The 27,525-nt window shown below is 41.4% G+C and overlaps 1 protein-coding gene across 11 annotated transcripts in view; it reads left to right on the plus strand.

Annotated features, from left to right (window-relative positions):
* The window catches only part of rimbp2a (RIMS binding protein 2a), a 73,591-nt gene that overhangs the window by 1,751 nt on the left and 44,315 nt on the right, over window positions 1-27,525 (plus strand). For 9 of the 11 annotated variants that reach the window (XR_014893023.1, XM_085279329.1, XM_085279328.1 and 6 more), the window contains exons 2-3: window positions 485-628; window positions 13,296-13,442. Coding sequence is in view for 8 of the 11 variants with exons in the window: in XM_085279329.1 (XP_085135455.1) it covers window positions 491-628; window positions 13,296-13,442 (285 nt within the window). In the remaining 3 variants the exon portion in view is untranslated. Of the gene's footprint in view, window positions 1-484; window positions 629-13,295; window positions 13,443-19,495; window positions 19,911-20,126; window positions 20,227-27,525 lie in introns of those variants that run through there. The other 2 variants (XM_085279336.1, XM_085279337.1) reach the window with 2 other exon arrangements.

The following is a 27,525-nucleotide window of genomic DNA, read 5'->3' on the forward strand; positions in this document are numbered from 1 at the left end:
TATGCACTGCAACAATTTGAATTTTGCATTGAGAAAACAATAATTATGAATTATAATGAAATATTTGAAATGCTTTTTGTTCATGATGTACAGTTATTTGTCATTTTAATATCGATCAAACACACTATATGTTATTGTTTGTTTGGAAACATGGTGATTAGATGGATAGGTTTTTGAACTACTAAAGAATGCACATAAATATGCTCTATTTTCAGGTGAAGTTTAGTGAAACTAAAATATAAATCTGAACCAGACACAAACTACAAAGGTAGCTCAAAATCCTTAAGTATTCAACTTTAATAAATGACACCTATTGATGCTGGTCAAAAAGCAATAGTTCTTGATTATTCAATGATGCGTACATGCTTCTCTTTGTATATATGCTGATGGCACTGTTCCAGCATTGCACCGTCAGTGTGTGTGCGTGCAGAATATGAGGTTTGCATCATAGATTCACTATGTAACCTGCAGACTGGTGTTGCAGGTGATAATGCGGGATCACAAGTCCAGTGCTAATGTGGAGAACCTGCTGAGGGAGTCTCAGAGGGAGTTACAGTGGATCCAGAGACAGCTCGCCATGATTGCTGCCAGAAACTTGCACCATCACCACCTGCAGAGCAAGGGCAAGGTAACATCATACTATAGGCCTTAGACACACTACTGCTTTTATAGCTAAGATAAACTTTAGTGTGGAAACATTAGTGTTGACCTTGGTGTAGGATAAATGGCATTTACTAGTAGCTGATAAAATTTTAACTTGTGATTTGAAGTCAGTTTTAAGTAATATTTGGTAGTGATCTTATAAGATAGGATTAAACTGTATAAATTAATATACTCTCACTGGGCATTTCATCAGGTACATCTTGCCAGTATTTGGTCAGATCCTCTTTTGCTGGCTTAAATCTCCACCACATCCTAAAGGTGCTCCCCTGAACTGAGATCTGGTGACTGTAGATACAGTGAACTTACTGCCATGTTGCAGTGCAAACTTTTAACTGTGCAGACTTTATTCAGACAGTAAGCCATGCATTCAATGTTAAAATGTTAAATGCCTACATGGGAGTCTTCATTTATTGCGAGCACTGAGATTTGAGTGCAAAGAGTTGCATCTCTTGATTATCTTGTCACTGCTTACATCTCTTTCTTTTTGTGCTTTATTTGATCCCAACAAATGTACACCTGTCAGCAACATTAAAACAATTGTAAAGGTTTTAACAGCAGCAGACATACTACTGTGTGATTCGGGCACTTTGAATTGAATCCCCTTGTCCTAAAGAAAAATTATTGATCTATCAGGTAAACCACTTGTCCTCTAGAGGATCACTGGTGATTCTAAGTCACTGACAATTATGTCTCAGAGAAGACAGCATGCTTCTGAAAACACAATAGCACAAACCTGCCATTCTCATCTCCAGCTCCATATTTTTATATGTCCACACACACACACACACACACACACACACACACACACACACACACACACACACACACACACACACACATATGTGTGTGTGTGTGTGTGTGTGTGTCTGACAGGAGATAATGATAATGAAAAGCATAATTACCCTGTTTTGAAGTACTTGAATTACAGTTTGCCTTCAGTTATTTGCATATTTAAAGGAGCCAGTCTGTCCAATCCAGTTTCCATCTTTTCCTCATTCCCAGCCTCACAGGGCGTCATGTCATGGCTGGAAACCAGTTCACTGCAAGAGTAAATGTGCCTACAGTAAAGATGAGAACAGACAGCAAGCACGTGTTGCTAAGGAACAGCGTGGAGCAGTGCGTACATCCCACTTTCACCTCTCCTTCCTGTCTTTCTGTCCTGTCCTCTGTCCCATGTGTCTCTTTCATTCTGTCCTCCCCTCCGTACTCTTTGCTCTGTCCCAGCTAAACCGAGAACTAGTACTACATAATACATTGAGTGCCTGGTGCTGATGTAACCTCACTAAAACCTAATTTAATTTGAGCCCTCTCTCAGGGATTTAGAGGAGGTGAAAAGAGCAAATAGGATGCAAGGTAGGACTGGGACCAGGAACATGACAGTGTAGATTTTAATCCTAGAGAAAAGTTCCAAACCTTAAAATGCTATAGGTAGACATGGATGAAACAGAGTGGAGTCGAGGGTATAGTCTGAGTTTTTAACAAGGTGTTGATTCTGAGGCATAAAGGTCTACTTCTGTATTGTTTGTTTGTAGAAGTGGCTACTTCCAAATAAAGTCTGACTACTTGGAAGTCAGACTTTCTTGTAATGTTTTAAGTTGTCTTGAGCAATAGTTCTCAAGGTTTTATGAAGGTCTTTCAAAGTTTCTGTTTGGACATAGGAGGCTTTTTCTCTCATTTACAGCCCACTTCTTGTACTTGACCAGTGTTAGGGGTTTTTGTCTTTGTTTGTTAAGCCACTTAACACTGACTTATGAATCATTCAAGCATAAAAAGGGACCTATCTCAAGGGATGAACCAGTGATATGGCTACAGATAACAAACATTTTAGCAAAAAAATGATTTCTCTTGTTACAGACCCCCTTTCTTTCTTCCCATTTCTTTATCTAAATCTGTGAGAAATGCCAAAGATAACAGTTTGGCTGTAAAGAAGCCTTTCTGAACAAAGGGAAGCAGGGAGAAAAGGCTGAGGCATGCAAAATTACATAAGAACACACAGAGTCATGAATCCAGATTTTACAGTTTTTTCTGATGGCTTGAGCACATTTTTTGTAACTATTGGCTATTTTTGCAAAACTCTACACACAAATAAGAAAACCTGTCACCCAATCAGCAAAACATTGTAGTTTTCTTGTAAAAGCGAATAACCCTTGCTTAACTCTCCACACCTTTGTAAAAATTGTATTTTTGTATCCAACAGTTAACACAAGCCATCATATTAATAAGCACACAATGCACCAACTACACACTAATGGTATGAATAAAAAACACATCTGGCTTTTGCTTTCTCTGTGCACAAGGTAGGCTATGTCAGTTTGAGCTCATACTTTTGTCATAGATCCATAAGCATAGAGGGATCCAAACTTCAAGTACTGGTGTTTACAGTTTTTTCTGATTGCTTAAGCACATTTTTTGTAACTATTGGCTAATTTTGCAAAACTCTTCACACAAATAAGAAAACCTGTCACCCAATAATCAAAACATTGTAGTTCTCTTGCAAAAGCAAACACAGCTAGATTAACTCTTCACACCTTCGTAAAAATGGTGTTTCCGTATCAAACAGTACACACAAGCCATCATCTACTAAGCACACAATGCGCCAACTGCACACTGATGGTATGAATACAAAACACATCTGGCTTTTGCTTTCTCTGTGCACAAGGTAGGCTATGTCAGTTTGAGCTCATACTTCTGTCATAGATCCATAAGCATAGAGGGATCCAAACTTCAAGTACTGGTGTTTAGTCAAACACATCAAAACAAACACAAGTGTTTATTTCCAAGTATAGGATTATTTGCAATCGCCATAATGGCTATATGGGTTACTTGGTCTGCAGTGAACATGCTTCCTCTGCCCCCAGCATCTGGTCATCTAGCAATTCTGTAAAGTAACAATTTCAGTATTTTTACATCAATGGTATTGGTGTGTTTCTCATTGGCATATGGCAGTGCTACAAATCTTTGTGCGAAGTGACTGTACTAACCGATTCTCATTTCAAGATGTCCTTATGGTGCTTGCTACAGTGTAGCGGCTCGAGTTAGGCTGGACCCGTTGGCCAGCTACCCTCAGGGTCATTCCACGGTTGATTACATGGTCCACTATTGTAGCTCTGATGTGATCAGCAATTCTATTTCTTACTCTTCCTACCCTTCCTCTCCCCCCTCCTCATCTTCCTCTCCCCCCTCCTCGTCTTCCTCTTGCTCCTCCTTGTCCTTGTCGTCCTCTTCATCCTACTTCTTCACCTCCACGTCCTCTTCCTCGGCCTCCTCTACTTCTCACTCTTTCTGCTCCCTCCATTGTACTCCGCACACACAGCTTACCTGTATTATAGTGCTTAGGCTGATTGCAAAGTGAACTAATTATCTAAAAAAGTTTTCACATGTGACAGTGTGCCAGACAGTTGGCAAAATAGTGTAAATAATGGCCTTAAATGTGTATAATAATAATGGATTGGATTTATATAGCGCTTTTCAAGGCACCCAAAGCGCTTTACAATACCATTATTCATTCACTCTCGCATTCACACACTGGTGGAGGCAAGCTACAGTTGTAGCCACAGCTGCCCTGGGACAGACTGACAGAAGCGAGGCTGCCATATCGCGCCATCGGCCCCTCTGGCCAACATTAGTAGGCGGTAGGGTAAAGTGTCTTGCCCAAGGACACAACGACCAGGACAGAGAGCCCAGGGATCGAACCGGCGACCTTCTGGTTACAGAGATGCTTCCCAACCCCCTGAGCCACGGTTGTATAGTATAGCTTAGCTTTGCTAGGAGTGCGTTGATCATTTGGAAATTGAGTGTAAAGCAGTGAGTTGTGTTTATAGTTCTGCAAAAAGAGTGCTGTGCAGTGGATTGTAGCTACAGGTTTGCAAAGTGTGTGTTACAAAATGGCAAACTGAGTGCAAAGCAGTGTTTGTGCTTTTAGTTTTGCAAACTCAGTGAGTGGTTTTGCTATAAGTATTAATAGTTTTAGAAATTGTGCTATAAGAATCACAGTTAGGGTTTAAGCATTCAGTAAAAACTGTAAATCTAAGGTTTGAATCATCATTGATATGTGCAGAGGACGTCAGGAGAGAACTACAACAGTGAGTGTCTATCTGTAACATATGGCGGATGCTCTACCATGGTTTGGGACTGCTTTTCAGCTTGGAGATCTTGTTAAAATTGATGGAATTATTGATATAGGAAAGTACCATCAAATTTTGATCCATCATGTAATACCTGTCTTGAAAGCATCTCATTGTTAATGGCTTCATTTTTCAGCATTACAGTATTCCCAAACACATACCTAATGCAGTAAAAGCATACCTGGATATAAAAACATACAGAACACTATGAGTGATGGATGGGCCTCCTGAGAGCGCAGACCTCAGCATTATTGAAGCATCTCGACAGATAAAGGAGCAAAAACAAACTAAAACAACCAACTTAACACAAAAACAAACAAAAAACACCCAAAGAACAACTTTAAATGAAGTTCAAGAAGCAGGAGGAACTATATAATCTTATGACTGCTTGAAGATATCACAGGAAAGCTCTCCTAAGTGAGTTCAGACTGTCTTGAAGAATAATCAGAATCAGAATACTTTATTAATCCCGAAGGAAATTATAGGTTACAGGATGCAGCACTCTAATGGCGGATGCGCACTTACAAAGGAACCTAAATACTGAATATTGACTTTCAAGCTCATTAGAATGGTACAAACTCTGTTTTTGCCTTATATAATGCATTTCCATGTGAGTTTCCACACACCTTTCAATAAATTGCTGCACATATTTCCCATTTTCCTACAACATTATAAAGAAATGTGGGGTGGCTCAGTACTTTTACACAGTGTTGTATGTTTCAGCAAAAACTCTTCATTTCTGGAAACATGTACGTATCAAGTGAGAAAAGCAGACATCATTACCTAACATCAAGATTATCTAAGATTATTTAGCAAATTACAGAAGACAACTTCTGAACTCAAAATATGAGCCTCACTTCACCTGCGAGGTCAGGTGAAGTGGACGATGTATGATGTAATGCCGTGCATGCCCCTCCAACACATCCCTCCTTTTTTCGCGTGCGTGACGTTGATGTTTGGTCAATTGAACACATCCTTTGGATGACAGACGTAGTAAGAGAGAAAGGTACTGACACCAGTAGAAAGGTGGAGGTGGGGGGTGTTTGGCAGCGATGGTGAGAGGGTGCAGGAACTGTTTGGGTGCCAGGAAGGTGGCACTGTTTTTGGTCTCGCTGTTAAGGTGATAATCCAGGCCAGCCACGGGTGTGTGTGGACTAGGCAAGCTGTTGAAGCTGCAGCACGCACACAGATGCACTAAGACCCCGACACACACACACACACACACACACACACACACACACACACACACACGTGGGTTACGCACAGTGACGTGTCGCCTGCGCCTCCGCTGCCGGTCTGTGGTGTGACGGGAAGAAAAGAGAGACAATTCGGGACAAAAAAGATACTGCGTTTGCAGTAGGGACAGTGTTATTACCGTGGGTCTCTTTGCAAAACCACTGCACGCTAGCATCACTGTGCAAACCTCTCTAAAATAAATAAATAAATAAATGAACAAATAAATAAGTAACTGTATTAAAAATATAAACGGTTCTTCCTCAAAGGAGCAGTGGGCGAATTGTTTCTCTGAAAATCTTGGCTGGATTTCTTCCTTTGCTTCGTCCTTTCTTTCTTTGTTTTTGATCATATGTATCCACCTCAGGCATCAGGCAGCACGGATGCAAGTGTTTCACTTCCTCACCAGATGGCGACATGACAATAAATTTAAATTCCCCCTAGTCAAAAAAAAAAAGATTACCTTAGGGGTATCCTGGCAGCTCGGTTGGCTGAGCACACACCACTTAACCACAGTGCCCTTGGTTCAAGTCCAGCCACCACATGCTGCCTCCCTAATCTATTCTACTGTGTCCCTTTAGCGGGAGTCATCAAACAAAGCAGCAATCCACAGACGTCCCAGAAAATGTGATTCTTATTAAGCAGACTCTTGAAAGCACACAGCATTTGTCTGCGTGCTGATAAAGTTGGTAGCTATTAATTGCTGGAAAATGGGAGTGAAGCTTAACTGTGAGGGGTATAAAGAAGTAAAAAGCCCGTATTACATAATCATATGCTGTAATATCTTAATAGCTACCCACATTATCTGCTTTGGTTAATAAACAGTTCCCCCAGCCTCCAGTTGTTCATTAGTTTTAAATGGATAATGCACTCACTGTGCGTCCATCACCGCTGTTGTCACCGGTATTGTGCAGAAATTAAGCTCCCTGTATTTTTAGGTTTCTGCTGCTTGCCTTCATAGCCTTTAATGAATGTTATTTTGCTATTTTTATTTCCCAGAAATGTGTTCTTGTGCTGTACCATATTGAACATTTTGGCATAGATTACATACCAAGTAAATGCTGGGCCAATATTGTTGATACCGATACTTTTATCTGATAAAGGAAGCTTATGTAGAGTAGAGAGCAGTGCCTCAGTGTTTATGAGATTAATCATCATCAATTGAGAAATTCTTAACACATTTTAATAACCACTAAATCAGTGAGATTTTCAGTTTCCAAAATACTTAGTTAACACAATACACACCTTTCAGCTTTTCATTATTTAACACAAATCAGTGGCCATCATACTAAACGTGGAGGATAGAAAGAAAGTATCTATCCTGTCACACTAATATCGACCCAATACCAATACCAGTGTTGGTATCAATGCAATAAATATTTGCGTCATTCACCTGCCTACCTTTTTTAGTGCGCTGCTCCTTGGCACTTCATCAGAAAATTATGAACACGGCTCTGTGAAATATGTCATGGAAGTTAAGTATAGCAGTCAGTAAGCTCTACAAATCCCTTTGTAGCAGTTACCTGCTTTACAGACTTGCCTTTGAGCAGTACACACACTACAGCACTCCACAGCTGTGACCTTTACCGATTGCAAACACAAAAAAGGAATATATCCCTTAGATGGAAGTAAAAAACAAACAAAACAAAATTAAAAAGACTCTCGACGGAACATATAAAATCTGAAGTGAAAGTATCTTACATTGTGGGTCACTGAAATCAACAAAGACACACACAACAGCAATATAAACCAACCACACTGCACACAGGTAAGAACCTTGGCCAGTGCATTAAATCAGACTGGAGGCATACACTTCCTCTGAGAGTGGAGTATTGCTGTATTCCCAAAGGTTGTCACGCAGGCGGAGACTGCATGAGTGGAAGTAAAACAGACTGGTTTTATGGGGAACAGGCAGATTTTACTACTTCAGAGCAACTTATGAGATGCTGTGGCAGATTTATACAAACACGAGTAAATTATTATTACTATTTATGTAAAATCATTGAGATATTAAATACAAAAGAAAATTCTCAGATGGTAAAAATCTTATGTATACTGCTGCAAGGTCTTCTCGCTGATTGTTTCTGAGACTGTATTGCGTCTGAATTTTCTCAACTAATTAATTCATCTCATCCCTCTGCCCTCAGTCTGCCGATTTATATGGTATTAATATTGGTAATATTTTCTGTTGTCTTATGGTTATCCATAGCTTGTGCAGAATATTGGATGTACAGCACTGTGCAAAAATCTTGAGCCACCCCTCAGGAGCTGGATTTTCTTGTAATTTTTATTTGTGCTCTTGACCAACAGTTCTCCAGGCCTTTTAAAGATCTGTTAAAGTTTTACTTTGGACATTGGTGGCCTAAATCAAGAGATCAAGGTGAATTGTTAGCTACACCTATACCTTTTACCTAGTCACACATCTGAGTCACTCCTAGTCACCCAGGAGTGACTCAGATGTGTTTTATGGAAAAACATTTTGCCTTTTGCTCATTCTCTCTGAATTAAAGGCAGGGAATGGATAAAATACCAGCTTAGCATCTGGACTTTTTATAATCTTCCTTTAATTGCGCCTTTTCTGGCTCACACTTAGAAGCAAATGCTGTTGGTATTTCCTGTGACCCCAGTGTGCATGAGTGTGCCATTATTCTAAACTCTGACGTAACTGCTGTCAGAGCAGCTTTGCCAGCTTTCTCAGTACAAGGATGACGACTCCTGTGTGGACGGCACAATTGGGCCCTGCCAGACAGGGACTGGTTACAGTGCTTAGATGCACCAAACTCTGTTAAATTAGGAGTCTGATTGTATGGTATCATGTCTCCCTTGGATGTCTTAACTGCCTGTGATTAGAGTTTATGTGTTTGCTCCAGAGTCCAGTCACCCAGATGCTAAAATGTCCAAAATATTTTAAATGAAGCTGAGAAAATATTTTCATTTTGTTGTCAAGTCACTAAAGAGGTTACCTGCCTTTAGCCATATATATTTTTTAGCATGTTAAATCTGGAAACCAGTGGTTCTGTGGTAAATGACTCACAAAATCAGCTCTCATAGGGACGTCAATATGGCCTAATATCTTGCTCTGAACAGCCTGACAGAATGTGTTAGTCTGTCTGTCTGTTTGGAAAACCAACAGCACTGGTTGGCAGGTCCATCTCTCTGTCTGTTCTTGGAAAGATCACCATATTACACTGGTGGATATATGTGTAGGCTCGACTGCTTAGCGGGTCTGGTGTATTAACAGGTGGATCTGGCTGTCTTTCTGTCTACTTGGCACTTCCATCGTACTGGCTTCAGAAGCTTACGCTCTGTGGGTAAACTGTCATCTTGTCTGCAACTTTGTTTTTTCATATGTGCTTTGTGGAGTGTGATGGTTTGGCTTTCCATCAAGGGGATCTGGTTATTGTTTGTATGTGTGCGAGTGTGTGAATTGTTTTGTGTGCCAAAATACCAACTGTTCTGGTAACAAGCAAATTGATATATTAGAATAATATAAACTGAAGTGAGAGCCATCTGTTGGTTGGTCTGTCAGAGATTGGTAAAAAGAAATAATGCTTGATGAGAACAGTGGGCTGACAATTTGACCACAGCTTTAAAGTTCCTTGAGATGGGTTTAGTAACTTAAAAAAAAATTAGATGAAAAGCTAGTATAGGGAGGGAAAAGACAAAAGAGAACAGACTTCAAAGTAATGCAGGCAAAAGCTTTCCTTTGTTTGAGGTGCTAATGTGGTAATACTTGTGTGTCTGGGCAGGCTAAGTGTGCTTTTTCAGGAGGCAAATATGAAAGACTAATGCTTTTTTGGGCATTTCAGATTATACTTCTCTAACATTTTCCTGTAATACTTAAAGTAAGCAGAGTGTAGCACAGCACCAAATCTTTCTTTAGCCTTACGTACAGGGGAATGTTCTGTATATATATCAGAGCAAAATGCATCCTTCTATCTTCGGGGTTGTGTTTAATTCCAGGAGGCACAAATACATTTTTACTGTATCTTAAATCAGATTTTCTCTAACTTCAGCAAAAAAGCTGCCTAATACCTCTGCTATCTACAGTCCCTCTGGTAGCTCCAGCGTGATTGGAAACTTTGAAAAAAGACAGACAGCATAGCAGTTCTATTCCAAAACACGACAGCTATGAATGGAAAAGTGCCACCAAACTGCTCCGATGGATGTCTTTCATGAAAGAAGACTAACTCAGCAGCACAAGGGATGCTTCCAGCCTGCCTGTTGCAGATATGCACTACATTTCCACTGAGAATTTAAGCAAGTGAAATTTTGGATTTTAAAGGCTTTTTTATGCCATCAAGAAAATGTTAAAAAAAATACACTGATGTGCAGACTGAGCTGCAGCAGCTTCATTATCAGACCCACTAATCCCTTTCCTGTCACTGACCATATGGGACTGAAGCAGTAGACTGTTGTAAGAAACACTGTCAATATGGCTTCTCTTTACTGTATATTAATCATGCGAATTGGTTGGTTAAGTAACTTGAATAAAGTGCCAGATGATTTTATGCAGATAATGGTTGCCTTACGTTTCCTGTTAGGTCACCATGAGGTTGCCAGGTTTTGTAGTGAAATATCTCTAGTAAATGTGGCACTGATATCCACATTAATAATATAATGTGATTGTGTGTTTAAATATTATTACAAGGGTGATGACTCCTGTGTGGACAACAGATTGTTTTATACACACTGGAGGATTTCATGACAAAACTTGTCCGCTGCACATCTTCCATGAGATCCACCTGAATTTCACTTTTAAGGTTTTGGGTAATTGCCATTAGACGATAATAGACAGACACTTTCATGTTTCCCTGTGGATAATATGTTTGCTAATATGCACAGGGTCACATTTGATTTAGTTTTTTGGTTTAGGACAGAGGTATCAAACATAAATCCAGGGGGCCAGAATTAGCCTGGCAAAGACTCCAATCGGGACCACTGGATGGCTCTGGAAAATGTGAAATGTGAAGGAGTGCATAGATTTCTAAACTTTTTATAGCTTTTCCCATCGATAAATACTACAGCAAAGTAATTATGTAACAGATAAACAATTAAATGACAGAAAGTTGCTAATATATATATATATATATATATATATATATATATATATATACATATATATATATATATATATATATATATATATATATATATATATATATATATATATATATATATATATATATATATAAAAACAAAACACCCAGCATGCCCCTGCGGGCGGTTTTATCCTTCAAGCTTGGGTCCTCTACCAGAGGCCTGGGAGCTTCAGGGTCCTGCGCAGTATCTTAGCTGTTCCCAGGACTGCGCTCTTCTGGACAGAGATCTCCGATGTTGTTCCCGGGATCTGCTGGAGCCACTCGCCTAGCTTGGGAGTCACCGCACCTAGTGCTCCGATTACCACGGGGACCACCGTTACCTTCACCCTCCACATCCTCTCGAGCTCTTCTCTGAGCCCTTGGTATTTCTCCAGCTTCTCGTGTTCCTTCTTCCTGATATTGCTGTCATTCGGAACCGCTACATCGATCACTACGGCCGTCTTCTTCTGTTTGTCTACCACCACTATGTCCGGTTGGTTAGCCACCACCATTTTGTCCGTCTGTATCTGGACAACTAACGGAGTTGCAGAAAGGTGCGGCAAAGAAGGTGCATAAGAAATACAGCAAACTGTCCATACCTGAGGCCTTGGAAACTGCCAAGCAAAGACTCACAGCCTTGGCCATCCGCTTGAGGAGGTACACCAGAGAGATAGAAGGCAGGAGAATAAACCAGCTGTTCTCCACAGAACCAGCAAAGGTGTACTCTCAGTGGCAAGGGAACAATAAGAGATAAGCATCACCAAGGCTGGAGACGGAGCAATACTGGAAGAGCATATGGGAGAAGGACACAACCCATAACGGCAATGCTTAGTGGCTAGTGGATCTGAGGGCAGACCATAGCGACCTCCCTGAACAGGGTCCAGTAACCATCACAGTGGCAGATATCCAAGAAAGGGTCTCCAGTATGAAGAGTTGGACAGCACCAGGGCCCGACATGGTTCACGCCTACTGGCTAAAGAAGCTGACTGCACTCCACGAGCGTCTGGCAGCACAAATGAACCAGCTGCTAGTTAACGAGAGACACCCGGAATGGCTAACCGAAGGTCGAACGGTCCTGATCCCCAAGGACCCCAAGAAGGGACCAGTCCCATCCAACTACCGACCAATAACCTGCCTCAGTACCACATGGAAGCTCCTGTCAGGCATCATATCGGCTAAGATGAACAAGCACATGGGTCAATACATGAGTGGGGCACAGAAAGGGATTGGCAAGAATACCAGAGGTGCAAAACACCAGCTACTGGTAGACAGAACAATCAGCCGAGACTGCAAGACCAGACTGACCAACCTGTGCACTACATGGAACGCCATAACCAAGTGGCCGGCATAGTGTACAGCAACATCTGTGCCGAGTATAACCTGGAAGTCCCGAGGTCAAAATGGGAGATGCCCCCAAGGGTGGTGGAGAATGACCGAGCTAAGATCCTGTGGGACTTCCAGATACAGACGGACAAAATGGTGGTGGCTAACCAACCGGACATAGTGGTGGTAGACAAACAGAAGAAGACGGCCGTAGTGATCGATGTAGTGGTTCTGAATGACAGCAATATCAGAAAGAAGGAACACGAGAAGCTGGAGAAATACCAAGGGCTCAGCTCAGAGAAGAGCTCGAGAGGATGTGGAGGGTGAAGGTAACGGTGGTCCCCGTGGTAATCGGAGCACTAGGTGCGGTGACTCCCAAGCTAGGCGAGTGGCTCCAGCAGATCCCGGGAACAACATCGGAGATCTCTGTCCAGAAGAGCGCAGTCCTGGGAACAGCTAAGATACTACGCAGGACCCTCAAGCTCCCAGGCCTCTGGTAGAGGACCCGAGCTTGAAGGATAAACCGCCCGCAGGGGCGTGCTGGGTGTTTTTATATATATGTATATGTATATATATAGGTTGTTGGTGTCATGGAATACACATTTATCCTAACAACCAGTGGTGCCTGGGGCTGACCAACTGGTCCCAGTCTGCCTGAGGCTTTAAACCTCTAAACCTGCATGGCATCATATGAACATGATCACTTGTAACATCTTAGCAGCAGGATAATGTTGGTCTTGAAGGACTGCTTCACAGAAGTGTTAGCCTGGCTCTACCAGCACTATTACAGCTACTACTAAAATGATATTGTATTTAATAATACAGGAATGTTCAACACTGGTTATTCTTATCTTTATTATTTGTCTTGCAGTCCAGATATGATGTTTCATCTCAGCAAGCTACAGGCCACTCCACTGTCTACCACGCAAGCCGCTTTCGACTGCTGGAGGAGAGAAACCGAGCTCTAAAGCTTGAAGTAACCACACTTCACCAGGAGAAACAGCAGTATAAGAAAGTGGTATGCTTGCTACTTTATGAACCCCAGTTATGTCATTTTCCACAGACATAATTTTTGACACATAATTTCTACATTTGTCTGTCTCTTCTGACAGCGAACGCAGTCATATTTCAAATGATATATATTCTTTTGGCTTGGATATACCAGATGAAATATTACTAAAGGAGCACAGTAGGCTAGCATAATTCAGTGCAAAACAGATAGGCGGGTGGTTGGGTGTGTGTTGTAGATGCAAGTGCCAGTTTGCACTCTGCCTTCATGCATGTATTTGTGTAGTGAAGTCAAGTTAGTGAAGTTGTCTTTTGGAGGCCTCCACCAGGTGGTCCCAGATGGCAAGGTGTTTGAGCTGTTGTCTTGGCAACATGCCCATTAGCAGGAGCGCTGACACACTGACAGAGGGGAACTGACAGAGCGTAGTGGCTGCTGCTGCTATGAGCGGCAATCGTTTGAAATCAGTTCGAGAGTGAAATCTGCAAGCTCCGTTCCTCCTTTGCAGCCTTTTAATTTGTTTTATTTGAATGTGTTTTTCAAGTTAAAATAATAACATCAATTACATAATTTCATATTTGAAAATTTGCCACAACCTGCTGTTAAAGGTTGTGGCCACGATCGAATTGAGACATCTTCTGACAGTTCCTTCCAGACAAAAATTATTAAAGCTAGATACTGTACAAATGACAAAATAACCAAACTTTCTGTCTCCCATCAGTCTTTCTTCCACTGAGAAGTAACGTTATATGTAAAACTTTCTGATAAACTGCTCTCTCTATGTAAACAGAAAACCGTCAAAGCAAAACTTGTCTTTTATTTTTTTTCCCTCCCTAACATTCAAAGTAACCACAACATAAAGCAGTAATGTTGTGTAATTTTGTGTGTGCGTGCTATTTTTAAATACGGGAGATACTGTTAGGAGGCAATCCAGCTGGGTGCCTGACAATCTTTTTGGTGTTGCTGCTGATAGCTTCACTCACACAGTCAGCACTGCACCATGGTCATTCATGCAAAGACAGACTCAGCTATGGATCAAAGAGAAGCTCAGTAATGAGAAAGGGTTTATTTTACACATTTCCTTAAGCAGATGCACTGTGGCCTTTGTTGGGGCATTAAACGAAACCAAAAAGAGCCTATTTTTGGATAGCCCTTCCATCACTTGTCTTGTTGAGAATGCTGAAAACAGTATGAACAAAGGACTTAATCTGTAACATAATAAAATATAGAGAAACATAACTTAGTATTTGTCCTAATTTGCAGAATGTTTGATTTGCCGGCAACAGAACGCTTACACAAACAAACCCGGGATGGTGAGTGAAGCAATGTTACTTGACAAATAGCAAATCAATAACAGAATAATGTGTACAATGTGCAAAAAAAGGTAAACACATATGGGACAAATGGAAAGCATTTCAACTGCTCTTCCACTTTGTCACAGTCAAAAGATGCCTAATAACAAATTCCAATAAAACACACTTTGATGTAAGATGAGAAGAAATATGGTAGTACACCAGAACTGTTTCCTGGATTTTGAGGTCTGGCATCACACAGTTGCTGGAAATTTCTCAGCTGTGCATTCATGGCAAGAATCTACTCTTCCAACACATCCCAAAGGTGCTCTATTGTACTGAGATCTAAAGACTTTGGAGGTCATTGAGTACAGTGAACTCACTGTAATGTTCAACCAACCAGTTTGAGATCATGTAAGCTTTGTGACATGGTGTGTTATCCCACTGGTAGTAGCCAAGATTGGTATACTGTGGTCACAATGGGATGGGCCATTGATACAAGGCAGGATGGATCCATGCTTTCATGTTATTTACCCTATATTTTTACCCTACCATTGAAATGCTGCAGCAGCAATGACCAAGGAGGGGCACCTGGTGTGGTATTCTGCTGCTGAAGCCCTTCTGCTTGTAGGTTTGGTTTAGAGATTTGTTCTGCATACCTTGGTTATAATGAGTGGTTATTTGAATTATTGTTTCCTTCCTGTCAGCTGGAAGCAGTCTGGCTTCTCTCCTAGCATCAACAAGGCATGTTCACCTGGAGAACTGGCTCACACTGGATACATTCTCTTTTTCAGACCATTTTCTGTAAACCCAACAGTTGCTTGTTTTTCAGAAATCTCAGTAGATCAGGAGTTTCTTACTTAAATTCTTTCTTCCCCATTCTGATGCTGGGTTTGAACTTGAATAGGTCATCTCGACGATGTCTGCATACCTAAATGCATAAAGTATATAATCACATATTCCCAAGGTAACAATAGCATACAATTTACTTCGGATTATAATAAACTGAGAAAATATTTACATTTTTTTTAACATTTTAAATTATTTTTATTTGGGCCAGCATGGCTTCATGGGTCTTTTTGGTGTGGAGTCAGTCTGTTACTACATGAAGACTCAGGACTAATAGGGAGAGCTTAAATGCTCATGTTGGGTCAGTATTAACTGGATGAGAAAAAGGAAACAGTTTGCTAACATGTTTGCCCCATGTCAATTTAAAAAGGTGCTAATATATTATAGGGAGGTGTGAGACCAGGGTACCAGGAAGTTATATAAGCTACTATTTCAAAGTTTTTAATTGAATCTTTGCTGTGATGCTGAAACTTAATTTCATTGCCTGCTTATTAGTTATATTCCCATGTGTCTGCTTTTTCTTGAATTTAATTGGTTATTTTGCTTCCTAAATGGCAAGAGGAAACACTGCGAAGATGGAAGAAGGAAGAAAAAAAAGGGCTTTTGACCTGTTGCCTGGAAACAATCTGTGATGGACAGTTGGAGAAAGGTTCCCTCGGTGAGGAATGACCTTCTGTCTGTTGTGTGGCTGCTGCTAAAAGGCCACAGCTGTCTCCCTGGACACCATCCCTATGGCAACAATTGTGTACTGCTAGCAGCTGGCCAACTAAGATGAGAGGCCTCACAATGATATGAGTTGTGCCGGTGCAAAGAGGAGCGACGGCTAATCAATAATCCTAAATGGCTGTGTTGCTTTACCTGACCCCACAATCTGTATCTTAAGTTCTTCCAATCAATGACACACGAATAAAACGAGGTTAACAATAGAACAGTATGCTGAAATTAACTTCACAACTCAGCAGGAATAACACTATCACCACCCACTTTCTCACACTGTTTTGACTCACAAGGTTGTTGTATCAGCTGACATTTAACAAGATGTGTTTTACTCTTTCTCTCCAACTCAATTCATCCCAGGTGTGTTCTCTAAGATATTACTGTGTAACTACATTACCCCCCCCCCCCCCCCCCCCCAGTTCATCCCCTTGCCTTTTTTTACCTATGTAAAACTGCTGAGAGTTAAAGCAGAGCACACTGAGATTTACCCTGTAGGAGAAACAGTAGAAAGAGAACAACAAAACCAACAGGTCGCACCACATTGACCTCTAAAACCTGTGGGATGAGTTTTAATGATGAATTTAAACAGTTTTAAAAATCTGTTATTCGACTTTAATGGCTATTTTCTGTGGCGTCGTTCACAGTGTCTTGAAAAAGATCTGATAATGGAGAGAGAACAGCTCAGTACAACGTAGACGCAAGCACAAACACACATACACACACCTTCTCAGTGTCCACACCCAGGCAGAGAGGTTGACTGACGCCACAGGCCTGGCCTGTGCAGCTTCATGTTTGTGCTAATCTAAGCAGATATGATGTAAATCAGGGCGGGCCGTGCCTGGCCACGATCGAATTGAGACATCTTCTGACAGTTCCTTCCAGACAAAATTTCAGATGAGTTGCTTTCTAGCTCATGACCTAATAATTTTTAAATGATAAAACCAGTGTCAGTTGATGTCAATGTCATGTCATTTCCCTATGGTGCCAAGAATACAACATAATTACAACATATACAAGAACAGATTCAAATATCCAGATACGAGCGAACACATTTGACCTTTGGTTCCAACCAAATGGCACTCTGTCTCTTATATAATATATACCTGCTATAAGCTATGGCTTTGAAAGTGTGACACTGACTAAAACACAGGAGGTGGAGCTGGAGGTGGCAGGGTTGAAGATGCAGGAGTGATCAGAAGGGACAGGATTAGAAATGAGGACATCAGAAGGACAGCTCAGGCTGAGCAGTTTGGAGACAAAGTTTGAGAGGCAAGGCTGAGTTGGTTTGTGATTTCATCCATTAGTGACACAGGAAACTAAATTCTGCTGCATTAGAAGGAAAAAATCACCTTAACTGGATTAAATAATTTTAGGGGTTAACATTGGCATACCCACATTCACACATGCACATCATAGAAGGTTTATGTCAGTATAACTATTACAACAATATAAGTAGTGCAGTTAAAGTCCAAATCTTTGAAACTACATTGCACTTGGAACGCTCATAAAACTGAAAAAACAAAGCAACATTAGTTTATATGATAAAACTCGTGACTTCAGACTTCTACATAATGCGACTTCCTTTTGCAGCTGCAGGAGTCATTCCCTGTTGGCCTTTAGAAAGAAAGCACGTTTTAGGCACTTTCATGTTGGCTTCATTTTTCAGACCTGGAATCCAGACCCATCTTTTATATACAGTCTGTGCATCTCAGCAGGCAACGTGTCAGCCCACGAATGTGGAGTAATGATCCTGTGAAACATTCACTCTCTGCAGCCTAAAAACACCGCTGTGAAATATGTTTGGTATACTTGATTATGAATAAGCCATTGGTCATTGTGACAGGGTTGATACAATTGATTTTCAGCCGTGATAGCTGTAATGATTACAGTGTTTCTCACAAAATATTAGTTATTGTATTATTTCTTTCTTTTTCTGCCACATTTTTGGCTACAAGTTATTAAGAACTCGGGAAGTTGTGTAATAAGTTGTAAATTGGAAGATGTCAAACTATATCAGTTCTTTTATTTATTGTAGTTCATTAACAATGCAAATAGATAAATTCTCACTTGTTTGTAAATGATTAAACTCTTGCTAAAACCTCCGCAAGGTTTATAAGAATCTGTGAGTTGATCACAACGCACACAGCATTATTGCCTCTGGCTAAAGTTGGAAAAGTTGCCAGCATCAATAAGGGGGGGGGGGGGGGGGGGGGGGGGGCAAAATGTGCTGGGTGACTGGTCAGGTCAGTGTGTGTAGCTGCCCTGAGCAGGGGCTCCCTCATTGTTCCAGATTGATCTGGACATAGTTTAGGAGATATTTATAGACAGTGATGTTACAAGATAGGAATATTGGAAACATTGGGATGTCTGGTTGTTCTTGATTGCATCATTGTTCAGGTGCTTTTGTGTCTTTGGCCAGCTTTTCTCATATGTAGCCACTGTGATGCCAGTCATTGGTTAGTGCCCATCTTGAAGCTTTTCAGATCTGCTTCCTTGGTGCTCTGAAGGGGCAAAGGGTGGGTGATCTGAGAAACAAAGGGACACTACACAGCATGCTCATAAAGCAGCTACTCAAAGCATAGCCTACTTTATAGCCCTCTTGGATTTTTAATGCGGCTGAAACTTTGCAACCAGTACACCAGTAAGAGTTGAAACTAGAGACTAAAATCATAAACCCACCAGGAAAGCGTACACCAAGGACAACATTCAAGTGAGAAGTGGAGTAGTTTTCTCATAGACTTTATGCAATCATAGGTATTTTGCAACCGTAAAGTTGTCCCCCACTGGCAATTAGAAAGGAATTACACATTGGTATCACTTCTCCAGAAGATTTTTATATACATATAACCTGTGACCATAAGAGTGCAGAGCACCACTTAAAGACACAGTGAGACATAAATCCTACTAGAATACTGTAAAAACAAACAATAAAACTCCTGTAATATAATGTATAAATATTATACACAGGCTCCTGCACAGCCATAACTACAAAACCTGCCAGCTAACGCTACGCCTCATTTATTAATGCCATAAACGTTTATTAGATGTGTATCTTAGCAGAAAAGGCGAAATGAGAAAAAGCAGCATCAGTCAAGACCTTGTTAAATTAGTGCCACGACTTAAGACATGAAATTGGGAGAAGCAGAGATGAGGGCGGGTCTATTTGGTTGTTCATATTCCAATTGCCAGTGACACCTTTCCTCCGTGGACTCCTGATGTAACCGAAGGCTGTAGCGGTGTTGATTTTTATTCAACAGAGTGGAATTGTGCAGCTCGCCGCAAACACATGCAGGTCCAGGGAGAACGGGGGGAGAGAACGCAGGAGAGAAAAGGAGAAAATGATGGAGGAAGGTTGTTAAGAAGGAGGGTCTTTGGGGGTGGGGTGAGAGAGTGAGAGGAACGGGAGGCTAGGAAAGAGAGTGTGTGGAGAGGGGGCGGAGGAAAGAGAGTAAAAGAGAGAGAGAGAGGCCCCAGAGCTGCTACTGATGCTGCCGCTGCTGCAGCCGTTTGACAATTCCCCACCCATACAGAGCGCGGAAGAAGGGAGGAGATCAGAGCAAGGATGAAGAAGGAGTAAGCGACACCTCAGTAAAGATGCTCCTGTGCTAAGCCGGCGCGAACGGTAAATACAAAGCCTTTATCACCACTCTGCTTCCTCTTCAGTGCTGCTGTTTGTCTCCGCATCACCGGCTCGAGTGTTTTTGTGTCTGATTTGGCTCTGCTGAGTCCTATATATAGTGCTCAGGGTTAGCTTAGCCAAGCAGCTGGGGAAAACCTGTCTGTGCAGTGGCTGCAGGAGGAGACAGATGTGCACAGGGAGACGGAGAGGAGGGGAGGATTTGTACATTTTGTCTCTTTTGGGATGTAATGAGAAGAAAGCAACAACCAGCTTCCCGGTTTCCTGGCTGAGGCAGAGCCACCTGTTTGGAGATGTGTGGGTGTGTATGGAGGGGTGAGGGGTGGGGTTACAGTGTATGGTCTAATTGTGTGCTTAGTGCATGATAAGGATATTGTGTGCATGTGTGTTTGCATGGATTTCTGAAGGAGTGCTGCTGCCTTGTGACTGCTGTCAAATGTTAAATAATGAATAAATCCTCCTCTCATTGTGTGCTTATGTAAGAAATGTGTGTAAAACAAGATGTATAGACACTTGGAAATGCGGGAAGCCAGATAAACAGAAATAGGTGGTGCTACAAATTTGATTTTCGGTGTGTGTGTGTGTGTGTGTGTGTGTGTGTGTGTGTGTCTGTCTGTGCTTTGGCGTTGTCAGTTCCGGTAACCTGAGCTTTTCCTGGTTGCTGCCTGCTGAGAGGTTGCCAGGTGTTGGTGAAGAATATTAACCCACTCATGACTGACTCACGTTTGCGCTCTGCTGGTTGTTTATTCACATGAGCAAAAGTCTCTCACTAAAGGTCTTGGTGTGTCTGTGAGTGCTTGGCAAAGTGATCTACTATATACACTATAGTGGCTAAATGGTCTGCAGTCTAATAAAATAATCTTGCAATAAATTCCGCCTTCGTAGAGGCTATAAATGTTTGAGAGAGGTGTTATTTCGTCTGGCTTTCTGGAAGGTTGTAGATTAAGGGGTTATTGAACTACACCACTACTGAGTGGCGTTTCTTTTATTTTGGCCACTGGTTTATGGCAGTGAGGGTAGACTTTAAGTGAGGGTAGTATTTAAATTTATTCACCTCATAATACGTGAAGCACTTCTCTTTTATGCATGAAATCTTCAAAAATAAGTGGCATGTTTAGTGAGCACTGGTGTGACTGCTCTGCCATGTAGGTTGTAAGGGTTAGGGTTATTCCCATTCATTAGGCATTCATCTGCCTAATGAATGGGAACGGTTATGCAAAAGTTATGGTAAAAGTTAAATATGATGACAATATGACTGGAAATAAAAACTTAATGGAAAGCGCAATGCTTCTTTTAATCGCCTTGGAATTGTTTCACGATACGAAAACTTGACAGTTGTGTTAAATTCACAGAGCAGAGATTTGAGCCATGAGACAGCTCTCAGACATGAGAGCTATCACTACACTACCAGCTACTTAGCAAATATTGAAATACCTCTTCAGGAAATGTGTTCGAACCTGTATGTGCATATTAAGAACAAGTGAGTGTGTTATATACCTTCGTCTTGCATATGTTTGAATATATGGTTGTGTGGGTGGGTGAGACACCAGTGGACGAATAGTGTACTGTTAGCTTTACAGTTTTACTTTACTGCATTTTGTTTTATACATTTGGCATCACTTTTGTTCTCTGTGTACAGTAATTTTGCCTTTTCTGTTCCCTGTGAGGATACGAATGCCTTGCTTTTTTGCTTTTTGCACTATTCCTCCCTGTTTTCTTCTCCTTCTCCTTCTTCATCTTCATGCGGCAGGCTGGTCGGCGTTGCCAACCGACGTTCAGTTGGATGCCAGAGGGCAAGAAGGAGAGAGATAGAGGAAAGAAGGCAGGGGAAATGAAACATGTGTTTTCAGTCTTACAACTGATTTTCTCTCCTGCTCTTCTCTCGAGATAATCAGGGAGTCTGGCAGCCAAAAGACAGCCTCCTTGACTAATCAAAATGTTCCTCCAGACATACAGGCTCTGCAATAATCCCTATAGTCACAGCCTTGGAGGGGTGTGGCAGCACATATCAATTTTTATGCATCTACTAAGAGAGTAAAACAGCGTATGCCAGCAGACGTGACATACAATCAAATTTATTCTAGACTACATGTCTTTAAATACATACTTGTGCACAATTTCACTTTATTATAAATGAAGAGCCTGGATTACTGGAAATCCACATGATATTCTGTCTGTCTTCAGTGTGTTTTTTGTCATGCATATTTCATATCTTACAGCTGTGTATCTTAATGTGCATCCTCAGTATGGAAGGCTTTTGTTTGCAGTGCTTGTGTGCAGACTCTCAGGGCACAAGATATGTTGCATGTGATAGTTCATTGCTACTTTTTTCATCTTGACACGCCATACCTGAAAGAGAGCAGTTTCTATAGCAACCGCATAAACCGTCACCACACTCCTATCCATGTTGTGTGTGTTCATGCAACATGTGTACCTGCACATGCCCCGAATGCGAGTGAGCGCTGTATTGATTGGTAGCGTATGTGTTGTCACCCAGCCAGCGGGTGGTGGTGGTGGTGGTGGTGGGAGGATGACGGAGATAAAAACAATAAAGGAGCGTTTGTGGGCAGCATTTCAAGATACATAGAAGTTATGATAAAGGAAAGACACAGAGTACTGCAGAGGCAGGAGGGTGGGGCAGTGGAGGAAAGTGAGGGGAGAAAGAGCTAATATCACAGTGGAAAATGGATGTCTCTGAAGTCTAAATACAGACAGTCAAATAAACAAAATAATGAGTAGTGCTTGATTTATGTTGTCATGCATGGTGCGTATTTGCTTCTTTTTTTAAAAGTTATATCCCATCTCATGGAATAAGTAGGTGCAGATTTGCACTTGAGCAGCGATTCGCTTTAGCTGCTTTCTAACTAACTCACTGAGCGTCAGTGTGTGCACTCTGTTTACATCATCAGGTAGTAAAACAAATGTGTTTTTAGTTGTTTTTCCAGGTAGTCAAGATTTACTGCTGGACCTGTTGAAATCTATATCACTGTAACTGAGAATCACTTAAGGACACGTGTAGATGTCCGCTGGATAATATTTCTAAAAGCTTCTGGGACTCTGAGCCAAGTTATACAATGCTGTTCATATTTTTAGCATATTTGTAGGAAAGGGTTGCAGCTTGAGGTTCTCTTTCAAAAAAATTTGGTTCTGTATTGGTACATAATCCCAGCGTGACACTGTCAGGCTAGGTGAGCCCTTTGGCAAAGGAACATGCCGATAAAAGCCTGTTAATTCCACATCACTAACAGTCCCCCCACTGTCCCCTCTAAGTTTTTCCCCCCACCTTTCTCGCTGTGTTCAGGCTGCTTTCTCTTTTGATTATACGCCTCTCTCCCCGTCTGTCGTCTCTCTTCCTCTTAATACCGACTTGATTATGCTTAAGCTGTACCAACTGCTCCTATTGAATTCCAAAGCCTTTCAATCAATCAATCAGTCAATCAATTAGTTGTGTAACATGATGAGTAGTATTAGGCAGACTGCCCAATTTCCTTAACTTCCTTAGTGAGTTACAGCTGTTACATGTCGTTACTATTGGGTGCCAGTATATGTCAGTAGGTGAGCAGGCAATCACATCCCGCATGAGCAGTGGCCCGGGTTTGAGTCTGACCCATGGCCCTCTGTGGCATATCTCTCTCCATGCTTCCCTGTCCCGCTTGGCTTTCACTGTCCAATAAAGGCTAAGTTCTATTACCTAAACAATACCTATTTAGGTAAGGTTAGCTTTGATTAACAAAAAAATCAGATACTGATTGCAGTTTTTAACTAAATTTCACCTTCCTTCTAATATAAGTATGTAATATTTTAACACCCTCAAAAGTTCTTTTTTACACTCCAAATATCTCCTGTCTTGCTCCTCTATCACTGCTGCATTTTTTGTCTCTCAGCCATTCTTCTTCTCCCTTTCATTTAGTCCCTAGTGTCGTGTGTCTGGGAAGGCTTGAATGATTAAACATAGGACAGAAACCTTCAGTGAACTGAACATCAAGGGCACCTGGAAGGAGGAAGGAGGGATAGAGGAGTACACAATGTCAGACAGGCGCTCCTGTTTGGACATAGATGACATGACAGGACCTGTGCTTCTGTAAGTGTCACCTATTGCTCTGTGACACTGAGTCCTGCTCAGTAGAGACTTAAGACGCGGTCACATCTACCACACTGTGTTACAGTAGCAGTTGTAAAACTATACTTTTGTCATTGAATCCTAAATCTATTTCTGGAGAAACCAGCGGATGCAAATCAGTCTGTTGTTATGCAGTAAAATCAAAGCCCCAAGAACATTTTTATAACTCAGCGCTGGGAACCAGATGTGCGGTTTTTGCTCAGATGTGAGTGTTGTTAGATTTTTTTTTTTTCATCGCACACTCTGAAACAGCTGTGACAAGGCAGAAGTCCAGGGGAGTTTTAAGTGCTGCTTTGCATGTTTTGTTTAAAGGCTAAATGTAGCGGCAGCAGCGCTAATTCTTTGTCCCATGCTGCACTGCAGCTCTTTTGTTGCTCTGCTCACAAAATCAACCATCTGGTGGCTCACACACTGCTAATATAAGAGACAGACTAAGTCTATACCTGCACTATGAAAAGATTTAGATATAATTCGTTACTTTAATTGCAATTTACAAATAAAGAACTATAACCTAAATAATAACCAACACAAAGGCTACAAAAATGAATTGCTGACAAACGTTAATCAGTCACAGAAACGCTGCTAAGTATCTTTCCAAAGTTAAGTAGTCAAGTCAGCTTAACGCTTGATCTCTCATTATTTTAAAAACCAACTTTTGAGGCTGGCTCTGCAGCATACTCTGTTCTCAATTGTACTCAAGAGCTTCAGTGCACAGTGGCAGATAGGTTAAAAACAAAAGTATTATAATCAATTTGAAGCTGTAGTGACAATGGAAAGAAGCATGCACTAATATAACTCATAAAAGTGCTTTGGATGATTTCAAAGTGTCTCCTGATGAGTATAAAAATGCTTTGCACTATTTGCCACTGGATATGTACCTTATACATACTCACAGTGCATGCATTTACAAATATATTGCATGTGTAAGGGGTTTATGGTTGAAACATTGGTGAAGAAACCTGTGGTGAGGCTCTGCTAATGTATTTTAAGCGTACTGTACATTTTAGCAACTGCATAATGGGGTCAGATCTAAATTATTTAGCATTTATGTGGTATGTTCTGCTGCAGATTGGGGTCATGTGAGTGTGTGTCTGTGGGTATTGGGTATGTGCATGCTTCGCCTCGTTGCTTAGTGTGTGTGTATATGTGAGCAAGTTTTTTAAATTTGGTTGAGGAGTTATGTGCTGGCTTGTCTGTGTGTGTGTGTGTGTGTGTGTGTGTGTGTGTGTGTGTGTGTGTGTGTGTGCGCATGCACTTTTCTATTCTGAACATGAAGGTCCACCCAAGCATTATGTGAGCATTAAGTTCCATCCAAGCACATGTAATCCCTAACCAGCTCCTGGGCTCCTCATTAGCATTACACTGACGTTCCTCCGAACTTATTTTCCAACCCTCTGATATTCTCTGCGTGGCCGGAGGGAACAATAGGTCGTGCTCACATCAAATGTGTTATGTCATAAGTGTGACTTGAAGCCTTACTGCCCATGTCAGTCGGGCCTGATTTCACTCTTACTGCCTGCTTCCACATTTTTCCACATACCACACAGACACACACTTCAGTGTTTACACTCCCATGCCTTAATGTTTCCTGTGGGGCATTTGTACTCTTAAGGGAAGCCAGAGTTTTCCCTGGAGGGCTGTGCATGTTCTGTCCAGCTGGATCACTCCTACACAGCATATATAGTTAAGTTTGCACATCTGGGCTCACTCTTTTTTCCTCGCCCTGTTAAGATCATTTTCAGACTGAATGCTTTTTATATTATATTCCAGTTTGTGCTTCTGATACCTATTTTTGGTGAGCGCTTGGTGGAAGCCATGGCTGCTACTCTTACTTACATTACAGGACCCTTTGCATATTCTTACTTTCTGGTTCTCCACCTGATGATTTAAGAGCTTTTGTGACCAGAATGGGGTCATAATTAGTATAATATTAAAGCTTAAAACATACTTACATCAAATGTTACCAAGCACATTTTTCTGACACTCTGTCTCTTTATGTTCAGCATGCTTATAGCTAAAACAAGTGCAAGCTGTCTGTGCCCAAAGTGTCTTTATCATTTTGTAGTAATACACAGTTGTAGCATCTGTCACAGTTTTGGTTGGTTAAATGTGTTAAAAGTAAAGAAAAGTAAAACTACTGAAAATTATTTCATTTAGGAGAATGTAGCTTGTTCAGTTCAATTCAATCTAGTTATTTGTATATAGCGCCGATTCACAACAAAAGTTGCCTCAAGGCAGTTTCTATTGTAGGGTAAAGACCCTACAATAGAAACAACCCCAACAATCAGACGGCCCCCTGTCAGCAAGCACTTGGCGACAGTAGGAAGGGAAAAACTCCCTTTTAACAGAAAGAAACCTCTGGGGTGTGCTGGGGAGAGGAGAACAGAGAGAAACAGGTGTAAACACACAAAAAGTGGAAAGAGGTGAAGAAGAAATGCGCAGTGCATCATGGGACGTTCCCACAGCAGCCTGAGCCTATTGCAGCGTAACAAAGGGATGGTTCAGGGTTACCTGATCCAGCCCTGGTTATGTGCTATATCAAAAAGGGAGGTTTTAAGCCTAGTCTTAAAAGTAGAGAGAGTGTCTGTTTCTTAAATCTGATCTGGGAGCTGGTTTGACAGAAGAGGGGCCTGATAGCTGCTGCAAATTTGGGGAAGTGTGCCCCTGCTGGGGAACAGCTGTAGCTACTTGTTACCTTGCCTCGGGCTTGAAACTTTGAGATGTCTGACGTGAAAAAGTCAACTCCGGTTTGCTGCTGAGTCAAAAGCAAGCACCGTAACACAAATAAACAAGTGCAAATACTACAGTTTACAGTATTATCTTAGCTGAGCTCAAGGAGTAAGGAGAGAAGTGGCAAAGTAGCTTGAAGGGTGACGTGAGTGAGGATGTTTTGCTACGTGAAGGAGAAGTTAATCTCTTCTGACTGTAGCGCCGGCCTCTCCCTGCCTCTCCTCTGGTTTTTTCACTGAATAAAACCACGGATGGTCTCCTGCTCTTGGTCCTGCTGATATGGTAGCTGTTTGATTTCTGCTTAGAAGGCGAGCAAAACGTTAAACTACACATTCAAGAAGAATCTGTATATGTGCGATTTTACTAAATGCAAAAGACTGTACTGTGATTTCTTCTCTCCAAGAGGGTTGTAAATGTGCATAAAATTTGGTTGCCACATTGAACTGAAGTGGAGCTTTTTGTGTTAAATTTAAAAGTCTGGGACTACATATAGGCTACAGATGTGCAGGAGTGAGTCACATAATTCATGTGCAGACCTTTTTTTCAAGCCTTTATTTACATGTGTGTGAAAATTCCCCAGATTGTTACTGTATCGTATGTTAGGACAACTTGCTGTATTAAAGTGACGGAGCGTGTTCATCATATGAGGTATTCTAACTACATGAGCTATTTCGAGGGGTTGTAAATGCGTGGGATTCAGTTGAAAGGTCTGCTCTGTGACACAGTGGGCGCAGAAGGGCTTAAGGCTAA

The sequence above is a fragment of the Mchenga conophoros genome, linkage group LG7 (genome assembly GCF_057382185.1).
Source record: "Mchenga conophoros isolate Kocher_MC1m ecotype Shallow Benthic linkage group LG7, M_conophoros_male_GT1.1, whole genome shotgun sequence".
NCBI classification, from domain to species: Eukaryota; Metazoa; Chordata; class Actinopteri; order Cichliformes; family Cichlidae; genus Mchenga; species Mchenga conophoros.